The 19,390-nt window shown below is 40.6% G+C and overlaps 1 protein-coding gene across 3 annotated transcripts in view; it reads left to right on the top strand.

Moving 5' to 3' along the window:
* LOC129734467 (E3 ubiquitin-protein ligase KCMF1-like) overlaps nucleotides 1–14,054 on the top strand; it is a 52,760-nt gene extending 38,706 nt beyond the window's left edge. For all 3 annotated transcript variants that reach the window (XM_055698019.1, XM_055698020.1, XM_055698018.1), the window contains 4 exons: nucleotides 3,233–3,334; nucleotides 7,229–7,403; nucleotides 12,763–13,042; nucleotides 13,438–14,054. In XM_055698019.1, the coding sequence (XP_055553994.1) occupies nucleotides 3,233–3,334; nucleotides 7,229–7,403; nucleotides 12,763–13,042; nucleotides 13,438–13,690 (810 nt within the window). In that variant the 3' untranslated portion in view covers nucleotides 13,691–14,054. The remainder of the gene's footprint in view (nucleotides 1–3,232; nucleotides 3,335–7,228; nucleotides 7,404–12,762; nucleotides 13,043–13,437) is intronic.
* The last annotated feature ends 5,336 nt before the right edge of the window (nucleotides 14,055–19,390 follow it).

Genomic DNA, 19,390 nt, shown 5'->3' with positions numbered 1-19,390 from the left:
AACAGATAAGTTAATATTGTGGTCAGCAGTGGTGAAACAGCTATGATAATTATATGTTCCCTCTAATATGCTCTGGTCAAATCTTTCATTGTCTCAAACCCTTTGATTCCCATGTTGGGTACCAAAAATGCTGGTCATGGTTTTACCCTGGCTGGCAACTAAACATCACACAGCTGCTTGCTTACTTCCCCCTTTGCCCCTAGTGAGCTTGGGGGGTGGGGGAGAATCAGAAAGGTAAAAGTGAGACAACTCGTGGGTTGAGATAAAGACAGTTTAGTAGATAAAGCAAAAGCTGCCTGTGCAAGCAAAGCAAAATAAGGAGTTCATTCACTCCTTCCTATTGATAGGCAGGTGTTTAGCCATCTTCAGGAAGAAAGCAGGGCTCCATCACACATAATGGTTACTTAGTAAGACAAACACCATAACTCTGAACATTTCCTTCCCTCCCCTTTTTTTTTTTTCTTCCCCATGTTTTTTATTGCTGAGCATAATGGCATATGGTATGGAATATCCCTTTAAGTTGGGATCACCTGTCCCAGGTGTGTTCCCTCCCAACTTTTTGTACATCCCCAGTCTACCTGCTGTTGGTGCAATGTGAGAGACAGAAAAGGTCTTGATGCTGTGTGAGAGCTGTTCAGCAATAGCTAAAACATTGTTGTGTTATCAACACTCTTCTGGTCATAAAGTAAAAGCATAGCACTAATATGGGCTACTGTGAAGAATTTTGACTCTATCCCAGCCAAAACCACAAGTATTTGTATAAATAGGGAGGTGATGGTAATAAGAGAACAAATCTAGAAACTGTCAACTGTGATGTTTGGAGCCTAACTGGCTTAAGGCTTTTTAATCATCTCCTGGATTTCATTCAAAGTAATATGGTGATCTGTTAATTTTAAGGGATGTTAAGAGCATGGCTGCCTTCTCCAGTCCAGGATTCCCTTCTGCTCAGCTGCTGAAGCCCAGACCTGGGGCCTCTGTCTAGGCTGAGGGATGCAGCTGCCAATTTCCTGTTTGCAGGTTCAACCAGTAGTGAAAGCTGAGCATATATTCCAGAGACCCATACACACACAGACGACACTGACATGGCCCATCACACAGACAACCACTGACATGGTGCTGCCTTCAATAACACCTACATGTAGGACTTGCATAAAACATAAGTATAAGCAGCCATGTTCTCCTTCTTCCTCTTCAGCTGGTAGAGACAGAAGGTCACTAGTGAAGGTACACATATGATATACTCTCTATATTCACATGCGCACACACATTCGCTGTGATCCCTTGAGTACTGGTGTGGCCCCCTTTGTCCACTACCACGCCTGGATTCCAGGCACTTTTACCTGCTTCACAGGTCTCCTACTTACCAGCTAGTCCAGCTTGATGCTCACTAGCAAACACTTGTGCACTTGTCTCACAGGCACTCTACATTTGCAGGTCCCCCTGGGAATATCCACACAGACCCTTGCCTGCTTCATACTACTGCCTAGACTTGAGGCTCCTCCCTACTCATTAGCTTGAAGTTCAGCTTGAAGTTTGCTAGCCAATACACACATGCTCCAGGTTTGGGGAAGATGCAGACACCTCCCCCCCCTTTCCCTCAGCAGCTGGCACCTCATGGTCTGTGATTGGTGGTCCTGCTCCAGCCACCAGTGCTGGGCCCCTCACTCATGTTGGTTCCTCCCATCAGCTGTTTTTGGGACATACCATTCCTGGCCCAGTGGCTGGAGGCAGAGACCACAACTTGCTCCAGTAGCTGATGTTAAGACCCCACTCAGTCTAGTAGCTGACACCACAGGCCAGGGGTGCCTGCACCCCTGGTCTGACTGGAGTAGCCGGCAGAAAATTCACTCATGGAAGCCCCCCCTAGTAGCTAGTACTCCAGGCACAAAGTTTCTGGTACCTGCCCTAGGTCTAGAGAGCTATGGCCCCTCCAACTACTTATGCTAAAACTCTCATTTGTTCCAGTAGCTGACACCATAGGTTACAGGGGCACCTACAGCCCCAGTCTGACTCCAGTAGTTGGCACCAAATTTCATTCACACATGCTTGGGCCTCACCAGTAGCTGGCACTTAGTCCTTGCAGCATACATACACATGGGATAGAGTGAGATTATGCAGAGAGATTGTTAAGATTTAATAAGAAGATATAAAAAGACAGGACAGACTGCGGTGATCAGGCTCAGGGCTCAGCCAGCCAAACATACTCACCAGCTCTGTTTTACATGCGACTGTCCCATTTTATATCCTTTTCCATCTACCCTTCCATTTGTTCCTCCCTGCTGTCCCTTCCCCTGCATGTCTTTTCATTGGTTTGTATGGTTCTATTGATTCCCTCGCCCCTCCCAGTCTGGTGTCCAGTGTCTCCCCCCTACTTTACAGTCTTATCAGTTGCAAAGTCCAGGTTCATTTCTCTGGAAGTGTAGTTAAGATCTAACGTATTGCGTGGAAGTTTATCCTCTCTGGCTTATTATCCTGTGATCTGTCAAACTTTAAGACTGGCCTGCAAAACTGTTGCAAAGGACTTTTAAGGCACGCTTCTCTGAGGTAGATGCAAAGTCACTGGGAGGAAAAATAAAAATAATAAATGAAGGTTACTATGGCAGTAAGTGTCCCCTAGACTTTTTAAAAATGTGTGTTTAGGCTTAAGGAAAAAACAAAACTATAATGTCATCTCCCAAAATACTTGGTAGGAATAAGGAGTTTCTCTTCTCTGCCAAATCTCTACTTGCATGTTACCTAAATGGGTAGTCTCAGTGGTGATACTTTAATGAATATTCTATCTGGATTTCTCTTTCCCACACTTCTCTGGTGAGATGAATAATTTGCTTGGGGATTCAAAGAGTGGTAAATGAACTTGATAATGTCATATGCAGGTACATACAAGCAGTAATCATGTGTAACCAGGCCTGCTGTCTGTGTTGGAATTGACATATAAAGACAAGTTTGAAAGCCAAAACATTGCAGATAGGATTTGAAATTTTTACTTTTTGGTTTCTGTGGTATTATTAAAAGCATAATTACAAAGAAAATTGGGTCTTAAAAAATACTAAAATTAACAGCTGCCTTTGAACACATTTACTGTTTTAAATCTGTGGCTGTTTAAATATAGGATTAAAATGTGATATTTAAAGTATAAGAATCCATGTCAAGTGATCAACTCTGAATTATGTGTTTTGTGATTTGTGTAAAGAAATTGGTTGTGTTTGGGTTTTTTCTCACTTTGTTTTTTCAGATCTGTCCAATATGTGCAGCATTACCTGGAGGGGATCCGAATCATGTCACAGATGACTTTGCAGCTCATCTTACACTGGAACACAGAGCTCCTAGAGATTTAATATCCTTTCCTAAGTCGAGGGAAAAGGGATAGACTGTTCCTTATGATAGCTATAACTACTTGTTTTGACTTCCGTAGTTAAGTGGCTACATCAGTTTTGCTTATTTTTTAGAATTGATGTTTAGTTATAGGGGGTCTATATGTCTGATTTTTTTATATGTATAAATATTTATATCTATCAGACTGTGAATGGGCTTTAGGTGTAGCTTGACAATGTGGGTGTGTGTTTTTGTTTTATTCCTGATAGGAAAACCTTTTAAAGATGTTTTTGAATACCTAGTTGCTTCTTTCTGCACTGCAGTTTTTACCCTTCCTTGTCATTAGTTTTGATGCCGCTTTGTGTATGGGAAAGCAGCAATCTGAATGCAATAGTGTATTATAAGTAATTACAAGACCAAAAGCAGCAAATTTCACCAAAAGCAAATGTGTTAGAGAATGTTTTGAACTTTGAAATTGAGTGATTTTAAGTGTTTGGTTAGTTTTATCACCATATTTCATACAGTAGTTTCAGCCTGGGTTTTATTGACTTTTTTAAAGCTGTAACTAGAAGAGCAATCAGGAGACTTCCTAGGGATTAGGGCTGTCTTTCAGTTATTTGCAGATTGTAGTGATATAACTACTCTTAATGACTGAAGAGCTCAAACTGTCAGTTTCTTTGCACTTTAAGTACAATTTTCTTTTGTGCTACTTGGTCTTAGGAATAGTAATGTGGCTTGGTTTTTGCTATACAAATACCTACAACATAATTTCAGAAGGTACTCTTACTTCATGGAAGTACAGGCCATCATGAAAAACTCTTGTTAAGTGATTTCTATAAATTATTTATCTTTCTGTATCTCATTTAAAAATCAAACCAGTATAATTTGATAGTGCCTTTTTTGTTCAGGGCTTCTTACAAGGAAAAAAAAAAGTTCATTATATCTACTGCTAGTAGCATTAGAGGAAATGGTTTCACTTTGGTTGTGATCTGTATTTACATTTAAATTTGTTAGCATTTAAATTGTCAGTCCAAATTACACAGTGACTTCCTATTGAAGTGGATGAAGTGTTGGATTAGAATTCATGCTTCTGGAGTTTTTCTTCCCCCTCCCCACATCAGTGATGTCAGATAACTTTTAATTGGGAAATGTGTGTTTATTACTAGCTACATAAGAGCTAGAGAAATCAGATTAATCTTTTCAGTTACTGAATAAGGCCACAGTGTCAGTCATCACAAATCTGATGGGGGGGAGCTTTATAAATTAGACCATGTTATAAATAATTATAGAAAATGCACGTGGAAGTTTCTGTACAGCGTTGCTTTAGCAATCAGTGTTGCCAAGTCCACAAAACTTGATAGAGAAAATTTTTCTGGACTAGCTGTTCCATGTTGAGTGCTATTTCATGTCTTCTGACAGCTAAGCCTAAAAGGAAGAAAAAAGGAGGAGAGATTTTTCCCCCACCCAGTTGCTAGCAGTTTAGGAAAGGATATTGTTTTCTGTGTAGCAGTTAGAAGGATTTTTTTAAGATGTTTTAAATGTCTGCACGTATTTCTTGTGAGAATCCTGTGCAGCCACTGCAAGATATCACCTTTATTCCTGGAGACTCTGGACAGCTCTTTAAATTCCAGTTTCTTTCTTAAACAATTTTCAACTGGTTTACTGTTTAAAACATGACTTTAGTCTTGACCGTGTAAATGGTTCTAGCTGGATTGTTTTCAGTATATGTTTGCAATGAATTAAGAGTTCCAAATGCTTTTTTTTAACCCTAACATAGTTGGGTGAGACATCAATATACTCTTAAATAGTATTTAAATAATGTTGTTTATCTTAAAAACACTTTTAAAGGTGCAGTTAGCAGCTACTAAGATCCTTTTCTAAATGAGACCAAGGCTGGAATTGTTTAAAGGATTTATATTAAAGATGTTCTAGTTTTCTTATTTCCCCAAGTTTACTTGAAAAAAAAATCCCAGAACAGGGGCATTTTTCTGTCAGATGTAGCTGGAGAAAGCTTCCCAAACTGCATGAGAGTATTAGTCAATCAGTAAAATATTACTGACAACGTTCTATCACTATGTTGTGGTTTAACCCCAGCCGGCAAGTAAGTACCACGCAGCTGCTTGCTTACTCCCCCCCCCTCCCATGCCCCTGGTGGGATGGGGAGGAGAATCAGGAAAAGGTAAAACTCATGGGTTGAATAAGAAAAAAATAATAATTGAAATAGAGTAAAATATAATAATAATAACAACAACAATGTAATGAAAGGGAGAGAGAAAGAGAGAGGAATTAAACCCAAGGGGGGAAAAAAGAAAAAAATAAGTGATACGCAATATAGTTGCTCACCACCTGCTGACCAATGTCCAGTCAGTCCTCGACTAGCGATTGGCAGCCCCTGGCCAACTCACCAGTTTATATACTCAGCATGGCATTCTGTGGCATGGACTATCCCTTTGTCTAGTTTGGGTCAGCTGTCCTGACTATACACCCTCCCAGTTCCTTGTGCACCTGCTCACTGGCAGAGCATGGGAAACTTGAAAAGTCCTTGATTTAGAGTAAGCACTACTTAGCAACAACTAAAACATCAGTGTGTTATCAATGATATTCTCATACTAAATCCAAAACACAGCCCTGTACCAGCTACTAGGAAAAAAATTGACTCTATCCCAGTCAAAACCAGGACATGCTGCCAGTATCCAGTATCAACAGATTCAAAGGAGGAACAAACCAATCTGTGCTAGACAACTATATTCTGTCCTAAGGGAGATATTTTTTTCCTCCCTCCTAAATCCTGCAAGTGAAATGTTTTATGCTCTGTAGCATAATATATTTGAAAGAGTTAATTCTTCCTGAAAGTATTTATTATAGTAACTGGATATTCTTGCCAGAAGAAGTCTAATAATTTCTCAGTCTTAAATTTCTCAACTTAGTGATGTCATGAGGAAATTATTTCTACACCATAATCGTACATTGTGGGATAAGTACATTGGGTCCCAGTCTGCTACAAATAATAGATTTTATACAAGTGATAAACACACTATTTTTGAAAATAAGAAAATTGGACATAAGGTGAGCTAAAGCTACTAATTTAGAAATTGGAAAAATAAAATATGTCCAAGTACATTATTTCCTAGCTTAGTAGTTAATTGCACTAGTGCTTCTTAAGATAAAAGGAAGCTTTAGATAGACTTTCTTGGGAGAACTCATATGTTAACACTGTTCTGGGAAAGATCATCTTTAAATGATTTGCTGATAGTCTTTTAATAATGTATGAAAACACTTATTTCAATTCATAGCTTTTATAGACATCTCCTAAGAAATGTGGGAAATAAAGTGAAAGGGCTTGTTTTCATAATTGGAGCAAGTGGAATTTGTGTGGAGAATGAGAGGGAAGATGAAGCAAAGGGGTATGAGAGAAGTGCTGAATTTTCTGTTGATCTGCAGTTCCTTGAAGGCTGGAGTGGGTGACATTCCTTGGATAAAAGTATAAAATGCAATAATTACTGTGTGCTCTTCATAAGAATGACAGTAAAACTTTTTAGATTATTTTCAGTATTTAAATACCCTTCTTTCCCAATGTTGATGTTAAAACCCTTATGTCTATTGAGTAATGTGTTTTGCTAAATATGCATTATCAGTTTAAATTACCTAGTAGAAAACTTTGATCCAGAAGGCAGAAAATCCATCCTGACATTTTTTTAGACATGATAAAAAGCCTGGGAAAGATGAATTTGGTGCAAGCAGCCCTGGGTGCCATGGGTTCATATCTATAGGTCTGACTATCACTGTAGCTATGATTGCATCACACTTATAAAGTTGAATCAATGAGGAATAGTGTGTTGCCTTATTATTCCACCTTGTAAATATTCTTGTTATTTAATACTTGATAGCAAAAGACTTTTCTTAACTGCTTGGTTACGATGAATCTAGTGGTGTTCGGCACGTACGTAGAATGTTTCACCCAGGCCGGGGTTTGGGAGGCCCCCGTGCACGTAGATCAAACATGCACTTTACTAGCAGCTCCACCGGTGGGCTTTCATCTTCTCAGAGTTCATATTCTCCAAGCAATAGAGAAACCATGGATCCTATAGCTGGTAAGAGCTGTAACCACTGATGTTAGCTCAGAGTCCTTAAATAGACTTTGAATCAAAATCCAAGATGATAATAGTTGCCTTGGGTTTTTGTGTGTTTTAGGAAAAAAAAAGGCGCTTCCCAATGTTGTAATTGATGGGTGTTTACTGTTGAAAAGTATCTTTAATTGGACTGTCTACAGGGACTGAACTTGGAACTTCTGAAATGAAAAACACTCCCCCTTTAGCTTGTGCTTTCAAATGTAGAGACTTCTAGGTTCGTTCCCATGACTGACTTGTCCACAGAATGGTTGAAGTTGGAAGGGACCTTTCAAGATCATCTAGTCAAACACAATCCACCCACCCCACCCCTTCCCGAGATAGGCCACCTAGGGCAGGTTGCCCACACCATGTCCAGTCAGGTTTTGAATATCTCCATGGATGGACTCCACAACCTCTCTGGGCAACCTGTTACAGTGCTTGACCACCCTCACAGTAAAAAGTGTTTTCTTGTGTTCAGATGGATTTCATTTGTTTTAATTTGTGCCCATTGTCTCTTGCCTTGTCAGTGGGCATTACAGAGAAGAGTCTGGCTCCCTTTCCTTCGTTCCCTCCCATCAGGTATTTATATACAATGATAAGATTCCTCCCCCTTGAGCCTTCTATTTTCCAAGCTGAAGAGTTCCAGGTCTCTTAGCCTCTCCTCATGATATGTATGTATGTATTTTTAAATGTAATTGTTTCTAACCACCATTAACTGCTTCAATGCATCTAGCTTTAATTTGCCATGTGCATAGAGGTATTAGAAATTAATCTTATTTTTTTTAGTGCAAACAAAGTACTGTACTTGAATTCATCAAGATGAAATTTGTTCAATTGGAATATTATTGATAGACATTTAAAATGTGCTCAGTTTATTTTAAAAGTACAGTTTGGATGACAGGCTTCCTGATTTTTTAGGAGGTCTTCTAACACTTCTAAAATTCTTAAATAACTATTTTAACAAGCGTTTTATATAGAGCTGAGTGACAGCCCTGCCTTAAGATTGTGCAAGGGGAAGCCTGAATTCAACCTTGAGCTGACTGACGCAAGTAACACACGAGACAAAGGAGGCTCGACCATTGTCTCTGCTCAGGGTAGAAGGAAGGACCTTCCCCTAAAGTTCCCCTATGTAACAGATATGATGCTTTGGAGTTGGAGAACGAAGAGCACATGAGTAACAGACAGGATCCAGGAAGGGACAGGCAAGGAAGGAGGGGTGGGGGGGACTTCCCTCTATGTAAAACAAAAATGTATTGACCACACGGAGCTGTCCTTGAAAAACTGCGATGAGCAGGTTGGGAGCTCATGGGTAAAAATTAGGGGCCAAGCCAACAAAGGAAACCTTGCGGCTGGTGTTTACTACAGGCCGCCTGATCAAGGGGAGCCTGTTGATAAAGCGTTCTTACTTCAGCTACAGGAAGCATCACACTTGCAGGCTCTGATCCTGCTGGGGGACTTCAACCACCGTGACATCTACTGGAAAATTTGGATAGTTTTTTAATCCGGATGATAGACAGCCTGACCAGGGCTACACCAGAGCTAGCAACTAGACCTGTTGCTTACCAACACAGATGAACTAATTGGAGAGGTCAAGATTATTGGCAGCCTGAGATGCAGTGGTCATGCCCTGGGGGAATTTACAATCTCGAGGGATATGAACCAGGTGAAGAGTAGAGTCAGGACCCCAAATTTTAGGAGAGCATACATTCATTTCTTTAAGGAACTAGTGAATGTGACCTGGGAAACTGCCCTCAGGGATAAAGGAGCGGAGCAGAACAGAGCTGGCAGCTCTTTAAGGACATCTTTCTCAGGATGCAAGAGCTCTCGATTCCCATGTGTAAAACTCAGGGGAGGAAGGCAGGAGACCAGCATGGCTGAGTAAGGACCTCCTGGTCAAACTAAAGTGTAAGAAGGAAATGCACAGGCAGTGGATGCAGGGACATGTATCCTGGCAAGAATATAGGGACGCTGCCTGGATGTGTAGAAATGGGTCTAAGAAAGCTAAGGCACAGCTGGAGCTGAATTTGGCAAGGGATGCAAAGAATAATAAGAAAAGCTTCTACAGGTACGTTGGCCAGAAAAGGAACGTTAAAGAAAATGTACCCAGCCCCAATAAATAAGACATGTGAACTAGTGACAACCAACATAGGGAAGGCTGAGATGTTCAACACTTATTTTGCCTCAGTTTTCAATGGTAATCTCTCTTTCCACATCTCTTAAGCTCCTGAACCTCAGGGCAGGGACTGGGGGAATGAAGTCCCTCCCACTGTAAGAGAAGATCAGGTTTGAGACGACCTGAGGAACCTGAACATACATAAGTCTATGGAACCTGACAAGATGCATCCCAGAGTACTGAGAGAACTGGCTGATGTAGTTGCCAAGCCACTCTCCATCATATTTGAAGTGTCACAGCAGTAAAGTGAAGTCCTCAGTGACCAGAGAAAAAGGGAAACATCATGCCCATTTTTAAAAATGGTAAAAAGGAGGACCCTGGGAACTACCAACCAGTCAGCCTCACCTCTGTGCCTGGTGAGATCATGGAACAGATCCTCCTGGAAGACATGTCAAGGCACATGGAAGGCAGAGAGGTGATAAGAGACAGCCAACATAGCTTCAGCAAGGGCAAATTGTGCCTGACTAATCTCATGGCCTTCTATGATGGAGGAACTGCATCAGTGGACAAGGGAAGAGCTATGGATGTCATCTATCTAGTCTTTTGTAAGGCCTTTGATGTGGTCCCCCACAACATTCTTGCCTCTAAACTGGAGGGAGGTGGATATCACTGATGGACTCTTAAATAGATAAGGAATTGGCTGGATGTCTGCATCCAAAGAATTTCAGTCAATGGTTCAATGTCCAATTGGAAACCAGTAATGAGTGGTGTCCCTCAAGGGTCTGTACTGGGACCAGTACTATTTAATATCTTTATTAATGACACAGTGTGATTGAATGCACCCTCAGCAAGTTTGCAGATGACACCAAGCTGAGTGCTGCAGCTGATTCACTAGAGGAAAGGGATGCCATCCAGAGGGACCTTGACAGGCTTGAGAAGTGGGCCCATGTGAACCTCGTGAAGTTCAACAAGGCCAAGTGCAAGGTCCTGCATCCAGTGTGAGTCCAGCTCTGGGGTCACCAGTACAAGAATGACATGGATGTGTTAGAGGAGGGCCACAAAAATGATCAGAGGACTGGAACATCTCTCCTATGAAGAAAAGTTGAGAGAGTTGGGGTTGTTCAACCTGGAGAAGAGAAGGCTCAGAGGAGACCTTATTGCAGCCTTTCAATATATAAAGAAGGCTTCTAAGAAAGACCGAGAGATACTTTTTACCAGGGCCTGTAGTGACAGGACAAGGGGCAACAGTTTTAAACTGAAAGAGGGTAGATTTAAATTGGACATAAAGAAGAAATATTTTTATCATGAGGGTGGTGAGACACTGAGACAGGTTGCCCAGAGAAGTTGTAGATGCCCCATCATTGCAAGTGTTCAAAATCAGGTTGGATGGGTCTTTGAGCAACTTGATCTAGTAAAAGATGTTACTGTCCATGGCAGGGGAGTTGGACTAGATGATCTTTAAAAGTCCCTTCCAACCTAAACCATTATTTGATTTGTGTCATATTTTGGTCAGATTTAGGAGAATTTTCAAGGGGAAGATGTCTCATTTTTAATTTGCAACAATCACGCAGGCATGTGTTTAGGATTTGCAGATATAATCTGTATTTTTTCAACTTTGTGATTTTGAAAAATAAGTTCTCTATAAAGAGGTAAAATCAACTCCTTGGTTGATTTTTATTTTTTAAAAGATCTATATTTTGTCCTAATGTTAAATATTAAGATATCAATGTTACACTCATATAGTTAAAGATAATAAGTGTCAGGGAAACTTCAGAATTTCTGCCTTTGGTTCAGCCTCACAAGGCCTTCCCTTTTAGGAGCGTGTTTAGTAAAATGGTACTCCTTTTAGTCTTGTCTTTTATTTTTGTTGGTGGAAGTAATATTATTTTTTTTCATTCAGAGAATGTAGTGCAGTGTGGATGGCTGTCTCTGTCATGCCAAGCCTGTGTCTCAAATTCACATCTCTACCAGGGTTCTGTTAAGCTGTACTCAAAGTGATCTTGCAAACAGTGTGGATAAATACATCTGTCTTACCTGGCAGTGTTATAAGTCTTCCTTTGTATTATGGTAATAATTAGTACATGCTACCAGAAGTTAGAACTTGTGCTTGTAACAGACCTGTAAACATTAGTTATTCTCTTTGTGGTGGTTATCAGTAATTAGTGAAATAAAGTATTATTGATAGTTAATCTGAATATAATTAGCTGTGCTGATTAAAAGTGACTTGAGCATTTACTGTTGGCGTTCCAAGTGTTCCTGATGAAAAGAGCTACTGCATTGTGCTTTATTCCCCTAAGAAAAGCCTAATTTCAAAGGATTATATCTTGAAAGTAAGATGGAAGGAATATTTTTATGACCTGTAATAATGACTTGCAGCTTTAATGAGGGTTGGATGGATAGGGGGAAAAAATAATCTACTATTTCTACCCTCCTTGCATCAAACATAACAGAGTAGTACTCAACTTTGTGTGGAATGTAATCTGTAGTAAATCACTGAGCAATAATTTATTATTAACATTTGTTTGGGGAAATGCTTAGTATGGACAGAATTTGTCACCGTCTTAATCTTTGCAGGAAAGGAATCAAATGACTTTTTTTTCATTTTTTTTTATTGTTAGAATTTATCTTTTTTTCCAGTAGAGGTTGAAAGACTCACAAAAAACTCCCGCTGTGGTCAAATATTTTTCATATAAGATAACATTTGAAAAACCTTTCTGAACTGAATATTTTCTAAAAATGTCTGGAATTATGCTATAACATTTGTCTTTTCTGCAGCACAGCTTCCCTCTGGAATATGCATTGAAGGTGCATGGGGGTATATAAAGCCACCAACTGAAGAATTGAAGTGGTTTCTTATTCAATAACTATTTTGACTTGAAGATAAAATTTTAGAGAATTGTTGCACAGGATATTGCTTATATGGTATTCCTCATAGGTTTACTTTTATTGGTTTAAAAAGCTTTAAACTTTGACTCTCTTATTTATGTATGGTTCTTTACTCTAGATGATTCTTAATCTTCCTTACCCTATGGGGTTTGAGACATGGGATGTTTGTAATGGATAGCCCATGTAGCTTTTTGAATCAATACAATTTGTTCATTAATTTAATTTCTGAAAATTTTTAGAAAGCAAAGGAATTGATATACTGGTATTCAGAACATATTTATACTGCTGTGCGATATGTATTTAACCAGATTTCACTGTAGAAACTTTTCTCTCTTCTGGCAGAGCTTTTATCTCAGTTATCAGGTGTGAGACGTTCTGCAGGGCAGCTGAATTCTTCTGGCCCTTCTGCTTCTCAGTTACAGCAGCTGCAGATGCAACTGCAGTTGGAGCGACAGCATGCACAGGCAGCAAGACAACAACTGGAGACTGCACGCAATGCAACTAGACGCACTAACACAAGCAGCATCCCCACCACTCTTACACAGTCTATAGCAGCAACCAATACATCTAACACGGAAAACAATCAGCAGACTATACAGCATTCCCAGTTTCTTCTTACGAGGTAACTTGTTCTGTGGTTTTAACTCTTCTGCCATGAGCACTTAAGGGATGACTAGAGAATTTTAACATCCCTTAAAACAAAACCCCTCTGAAGGGAAAGAAACTTCAGAAATAGCTATTTTTTTCCTTCAGCCTTAGAGTCTACTTTTGTGAAGTTTTTTGAAGCATCTAGGAACAAGTTTGTTAAACGTCTGGATTCTTGCATCAGGAGTGTCAGGTGTTGTCAGATCTGTGTGTGTCAAGAGAAGTGCAGCAGTACCTATATTGTTTCTCAAAGGAACGGCTTTCAGATGTTGTTCAGCATGCATCAGTCCAGCTGTTTAGGCAGTTAGTGAAAGCTCATTTTGTTGATGATACTACATGTCCTGTCTTCTCTCTTTCTGTGATGCCATGCAGGTTGAATGATCCTAAGATGTCAGAAGCAGAGCGTCAGTCAAAGGAAAGTGAACGGGCAGACCGCAGCTTGTTTGTTCAAGAGCTTCTACTGTCCACTTTGATGCGGGAAGAAAGTTCCTCCTCAGATGAGGAAGAACGGGGAGAGATTGCTGATTTTGGTGCTATGGGCTGTGTAGATATTATGCCTCTAGATGTTGCTTTAGAAAACCTAAATTTAAAAGAGAATAGTAAAGGAAATGAGCCTCCTCTTTGATGGCATCCCACTTTGCAGACAATGTCCTCTGTGCTGTATTTGCCAATGAAAGTGGACAACAACTATTTTGGGTTTGTTTTGGTGATTGTAATTTCAGGTCTGTCACTCTTGTTACGTTGTGTACATTCAAAGGAAGAGAGAAAAGATATATATGATAATCATTTCCACTTAACCAATTTTTACTTTTAGCAGGTAAATATAGGTTGCAGAGAAAAAGCTCTGCGTCCTGTAGCTTGACGTGCAAAAAGCTCTCCTAATACTCCACATTCAAACTGAAGAGGAAAAAATGAAAAATCTCTAATGAAGCTGCTGTGTGTATTTATGAATATTAATGAATAAAAATTGCTTGGATGGTTTACCTTAACTACAGCATGATTTTTTTTGCAGCGTGCATGAGTTTTAGTGACCTTGTCATTTAAAAAATGTAAGTACAAGGAGTAAAACTATAAAATCCCAAAGCTTTCCCATTATTCAAAGGTAATGTGACAAAAAAAAAAAAGAAAAAAAAAAAATAATGCTCGCTAGCAGTTCGTGGCTGTGAATTAGCCTTTTGAGTAACACATGACCAGTAACCTTTTTATGTGATCTCCCTGCGTATTGATGCAAACTCTGCAGCGGGCTATGTTTTTGCTTCCAGAGTGTGACATTTTGCTATACTATGACCAGTATGTTGCCCTGTTAGACATCATATCCATGTGGAATCGAACTTTGTATTCACCTGTAGGAGACAAAACCCAAGGGCCACTACTGGAATCTACCACAAAGGGCTTCTGTGTGCCCTAAACCCACTTTTTTTTTTTTCTCACCTTTCTTTAAAGTTTTCCTTTTTATGTTAAACATATTTTATTTAGGTGTAAATGATTCCTATATTTGCTGTCGGGGGGGGGGGGGGGGGAGTTAACCTGGATTATGTTGTCTTAAAGGTTCTAAGCCTTCACAGTCCTTATCATTTTGAGTTATTTATGTACTTGCTTCATAGTTTGCAGAGACTCCTTAGTGTCAGGAGAGCTTGAGGATTTGACTTCCCAGATATCTCCATATGTTACAGTTGAATTTTTAATGCTAATTCCTATCAACTTTTATTTATTGGGGTTTTGGGTTATATTTCTGACATAAAAAATAAAGCCTGTTTAATTGAGTCATGCTACCCATTTGCCTATACTGTTAATCCTATAAGTTTTTTTGGTATGGATTATTATAATAGCCCCAAAGCAAGGGACAGCAAGGCTTTAATTATTTGGAATGTAAAGTTAGCTTATAAAGATAAAAATGCACACAACTTCTGAAAATTAGACTTGAAAACCTGATGATGTTCCTAAGAGAACTGTGATATGTATGTTCATCTAAGATAACAGCAACAAAAGAAGCTACCCCATAGGTTGACATTCGAGTTCCATTCTTATTTTCTCAGTTCTCAGTTTCCGATTGTTTCCATTTTGTACTGTATTAGCGTTGTTTGTCTTTTAGTCTCTGCAACAGAAAATGTTTTAAGAGAACATAGTCTTATGGTTATCTCAGGAGTTACCCTCAATAAAGATTAATTTTTAATTGATTGTTGAGGATGTTAAAAAAAAGCCCTAAAAATCAAACTGCAGTCTTTTCAGACACATCTTCTGCACATTACAAAAAGACTCAGTTCAATAAAGCATTTTAAGGGCTGTTGTTCAGTTGATTCTTTGATGATGATGTATTATCCAGATAGCTGTAGAAGAAATTCTGGAATGAAACTGTCCTTCACAACTGTATGCAGAGGTAAAACCTTGGGTGATTTACGTAAACACTTTTTTTTTTTTCTTTTTTAAGTGCGTATTCTGTGCAGTGCATGTAGCAGTGATTAAGCATGTAATCTTATTGTTTCATAGGTACATGCACTGAATTTCTAGAAAAGGCTTGCTTAAAAGCAGTATCTCAATGAATATTAATTTTTATTTAAAATATATATATAGCTGGTCTATTGAAGATGTTTACATTGCAGGGTTTGCAAACTCCATTCTTCTTTTACATAAAGCACTTGGAAAGCCTGTGAACTCTTACTGTCCATGTTTATTATTAGAATCTGAGTATTAGATAGAATCTGGCTTACATTTAAAATTTAATTTAGTTACTGCATTAACTCCTCTAAGAATCACAAATGTGTTAGATTTTGTTAGCTTAGAAATAATGCCAAACAGCGATTGGGGGAGTGCTGTTCTAGCATTCTGCCGATGAGTATTTGCAGGGAAGTGTTCTTCATTGAAAGAATGTTTCCCAGAATTATATTATTGTTACTTTCAAAATACTGATGTTTATTTTCATAATGCTGTGGGCTAAAGTGAAAATAGCCTTTGAGAACATTTCAAGGGGAGCCTGGATGGGATATCACAGAATTTCCTACCTTAAGACCACTGCTTCAGAAAAGAGGGCCCTAGCATTTGGCATACCTGACATTCACAAGAAGTCTGTTGAATACTGTGCATTTGTGTGAGAGAAGTTTGTTTTCCCAAAAAATGAGGCACAGCCTGTGACAATCTTTGTAGAGAGGCTACATCTATGAATAGAAAACACATCTGGAATTTGGCGTGCCTCTCCTATGAATTTGCACCTCAGAGCTCAGATGTGGCTTGCTTCTGCTTCCTCTGCTTAAGAGAGAGTAGGGTGCCCATGTGCCCTTAGACTGAGTCTTGCAAGATGGCAAATGAGAGACTACCTGTGTAAGGATGTTGACCTTTGTGTGTGTGTGTGTGTGTGTGTGTGTGTGTGTGTGTGTGTTGGCTCTGGAGACCAGTGACCTGCATTCCGTGCTGACTGAAAGCACTGTAGCTGGCCTTAGTGTGATGCTGATATTGAGCTTACAAGTGCTGCAAAAATGATCCCCTTTTGGGGAGATAAGGGCATATTCATATATAGAAATGGGAAGAGATGTGAACTTTTTTGAAGCTGTTGGGGAACAAGTCCTGCTTTAGGTGCCTGTGTGTCGCAGCACTCTCCAAACTATCAAGCTGCAACAAAGTCTTTTACCATCTCATCCAGCACACTCTTCATACAGTTCCTCTGCTGCCTTCTCCTCATCTCGCCTCATCCAGGGCACATGTTCTCTCCCTTCTCTCTGCTTCTTCCCCCTCTCCCTTTCTTGGCTGCTCTCTCTTCATTGGCTCTCAACCACTTAACCAGCCACAGCTGCACCTTATCTACATCTGCCAACCCACAGTTGTATATTATCAATGCTAATTAACCCAGCTTCATTCCACTACACCTGTGGGTACATATGTTTAGTATGTATGGTGCAATTCAGACTATTTGCAACTCTTCTAATCTGATTTAACCAGGTGTTTTTTTCATCTGTTTGGTATTGTGCCAGAACCAGACATTTGCATGAGGTGGGTGGAACATGGAACAGAATGAAATTGCATTTTAACTTAAACATCTCTGGGGACTTGGAGGTAATCAGTCAAATGAGATGGCCAGGAGGTGAAGTGGTTAACTACATCTTACTAGTATTATAACTGGTTCTGGAGACTGTCAGACCTACTACATGTCTCAGTAGAAAGCCTTTATGGCTGTCACTACTTTCACTGGGTAGTTTCTCTTGGAAATCAGGCTTTGCTCTTCCCATAGGAGCTTCTTGGTTCTCTCACTTCTATAATGTTGTTAGTCTTTGCCAGCTTCACCTACTGGAAGCTTTTCTGGTTTGTGGGAGTTAAGAGTATTGGCTCTGGCTCTGTTTGGGTCATTGCTCCTGTTTATTGAGACGGACAAAGTTATTACTGCTGTAGCATGGAAAGGACAGTCTGTCCCTTAGCAAATACTTTGTCTGGGAAATGAGTGGGGGAAGAAACATGACATTTGGTATGGATGAGATTTGGGTCTTGGATGGAAACGTGATGGGTTGCAAACTAAGCATGGGATGTGCTCAGCAGTCTGGGGACAGCACACAAAGGTAATGCTTTTATAGTGATTCTATGCAGAAGGGACCAGCACAACTGCTCATCTGACATGCAACAAGGCTGGAAGCCAAACTGTGAGCTTTGGCAGTAGCTCTAACTTGTGTATCTCCCTCTGTCTTTGAAAGAAATTAGAGCCTTTTTTTTTAACGGGTCTTGGGTGTATTATTTAAGGGTGTGGACTCTTACTCACAGAATACTTCAGGACACTGTGGCTTGCCTCAAAAGCCAAGTGTGTGCATGCACTTCTGTCTTGGGGTCCCTGTCTGTTCATAGAATCATGGAACGATTCACATTGAATCATGGAATGATTCACAGTGAAAAACTGTTTACTGATTCTCAGGTGCAACCTCCTGTGTTTCAGCTTGTGCCCATTGTCCTGTCACTGGACACCATTGAAAAGAGCCTGGCTCCATCTTGTTTTCACCCTCCCTTCAGGTATTTATATTCACTGATGAGATTCCCCCCCCCCAGCCTTCTCTTTCCTAGGCTAAAGAGTCTCAGCTCTCTCAGCTTTTCCTCATAGGAGAGATGCTCTAGTCCCTTAATCATCTTTGTGGCCCCTTGCTGGACTCTCTCTAGTAGCTCTGTGTCTCTCTTCTTGTACTAAGGAGCCCAGAACTAGACACAAGACTCCATGTGGGGCCTCACCAGTGCTGAGTACAGGGGAAGGATCACCTCCCTCAACCTGCTGACAGTGCTCCTCCTAATGCAGCCCAGTATACCATTTGGCTTCTTTTCAGCAAGCGCACATTGATGGCTCACGTTCAACCTGCTGTCCAATAGGACCCCCAGGTCCTTTTCTGACAAGCTGCTTTCCAGCTGGGTGACCCCCAGCATATACTGGTGCCTGGGGTTGTTCCTCCCCAGGTGCAGGACCTTGTTGAACTGTATGAGGCTCCCATCAGCCCATTTCTCCAGCCTGTCCTGGTCCCTCTGGATGGTAGCACAACCCTCTGGTGCATCAGCCACTCCTCCCAGTGTTGTGTCATCTGAAGACTTGCTGAGGGTACACTGTGGCTCATCATCCAGATCATTAACAAAGATGTTGATCAGAACTGGACCCAGTATTGACCCCTGAGGTACAGTGCTAGTCACTGGTGTCCAACTAGAATTCATGCCACTGATCACCACAGTCTGGGCCTGGCCACTCAGCCAATTTTCAGTCCACCTCACTGTCCGTTTGTCCAGCACATACTCATACAAAAGCTAATGAAGTATTTTACAGGAGACACAGCGTCAAAAAACCTTACTCAAGCCTAGGTAGACAGTACCCACTGCTCTCCCCTCAACCACCAGGCCAGTCATTTCATCATAGAAGTTTATCAGTTTTGGTCAGGCATGACTTCCCCTTGGTGAATCCATGCTGGCTACTCCCAATCACTTTCTGGTCCTTTGTGCATCTGGAAATGGTTTCCAGGAATAGTTGCTCCATCACCTTCACAGGAATGGAAGTGAGGCTGACCAGCCTGTAGCTCCCTGGGTCCTCCTTCCTGCCCTTCTTGGAGATAGGAGGGACACTTGCTTTCCTCCAGTCCTCGGGCACCTCTCCCAATCACCATGATCAAGCAAAGATTATCAAGAGTGGCCTTGCAATGGCATCAGCCAGCTCCCTCAGCACTTGTGGATGCATCCCATCAGGGCCCATGTACTTATGTATGTCCAGGTTGTTTAAGTATTCCCTGGCCTGATCCTCTTCCACCAAGTGTACATCTTCCTTGCTCCACATTTTCCCCCTGCTGTCTGGGACCTGGGATTGCTGAAGGCTGGTCTTGCCAGG

This window comes from Falco cherrug, chromosome W, assembly GCF_023634085.1.
Source record: "Falco cherrug isolate bFalChe1 chromosome W, bFalChe1.pri, whole genome shotgun sequence".
NCBI classification, from domain to species: Eukaryota; Metazoa; Chordata; class Aves; order Falconiformes; family Falconidae; genus Falco; species Falco cherrug.
This window is presented reverse-complemented; position numbering and strand designations above follow the sequence as displayed.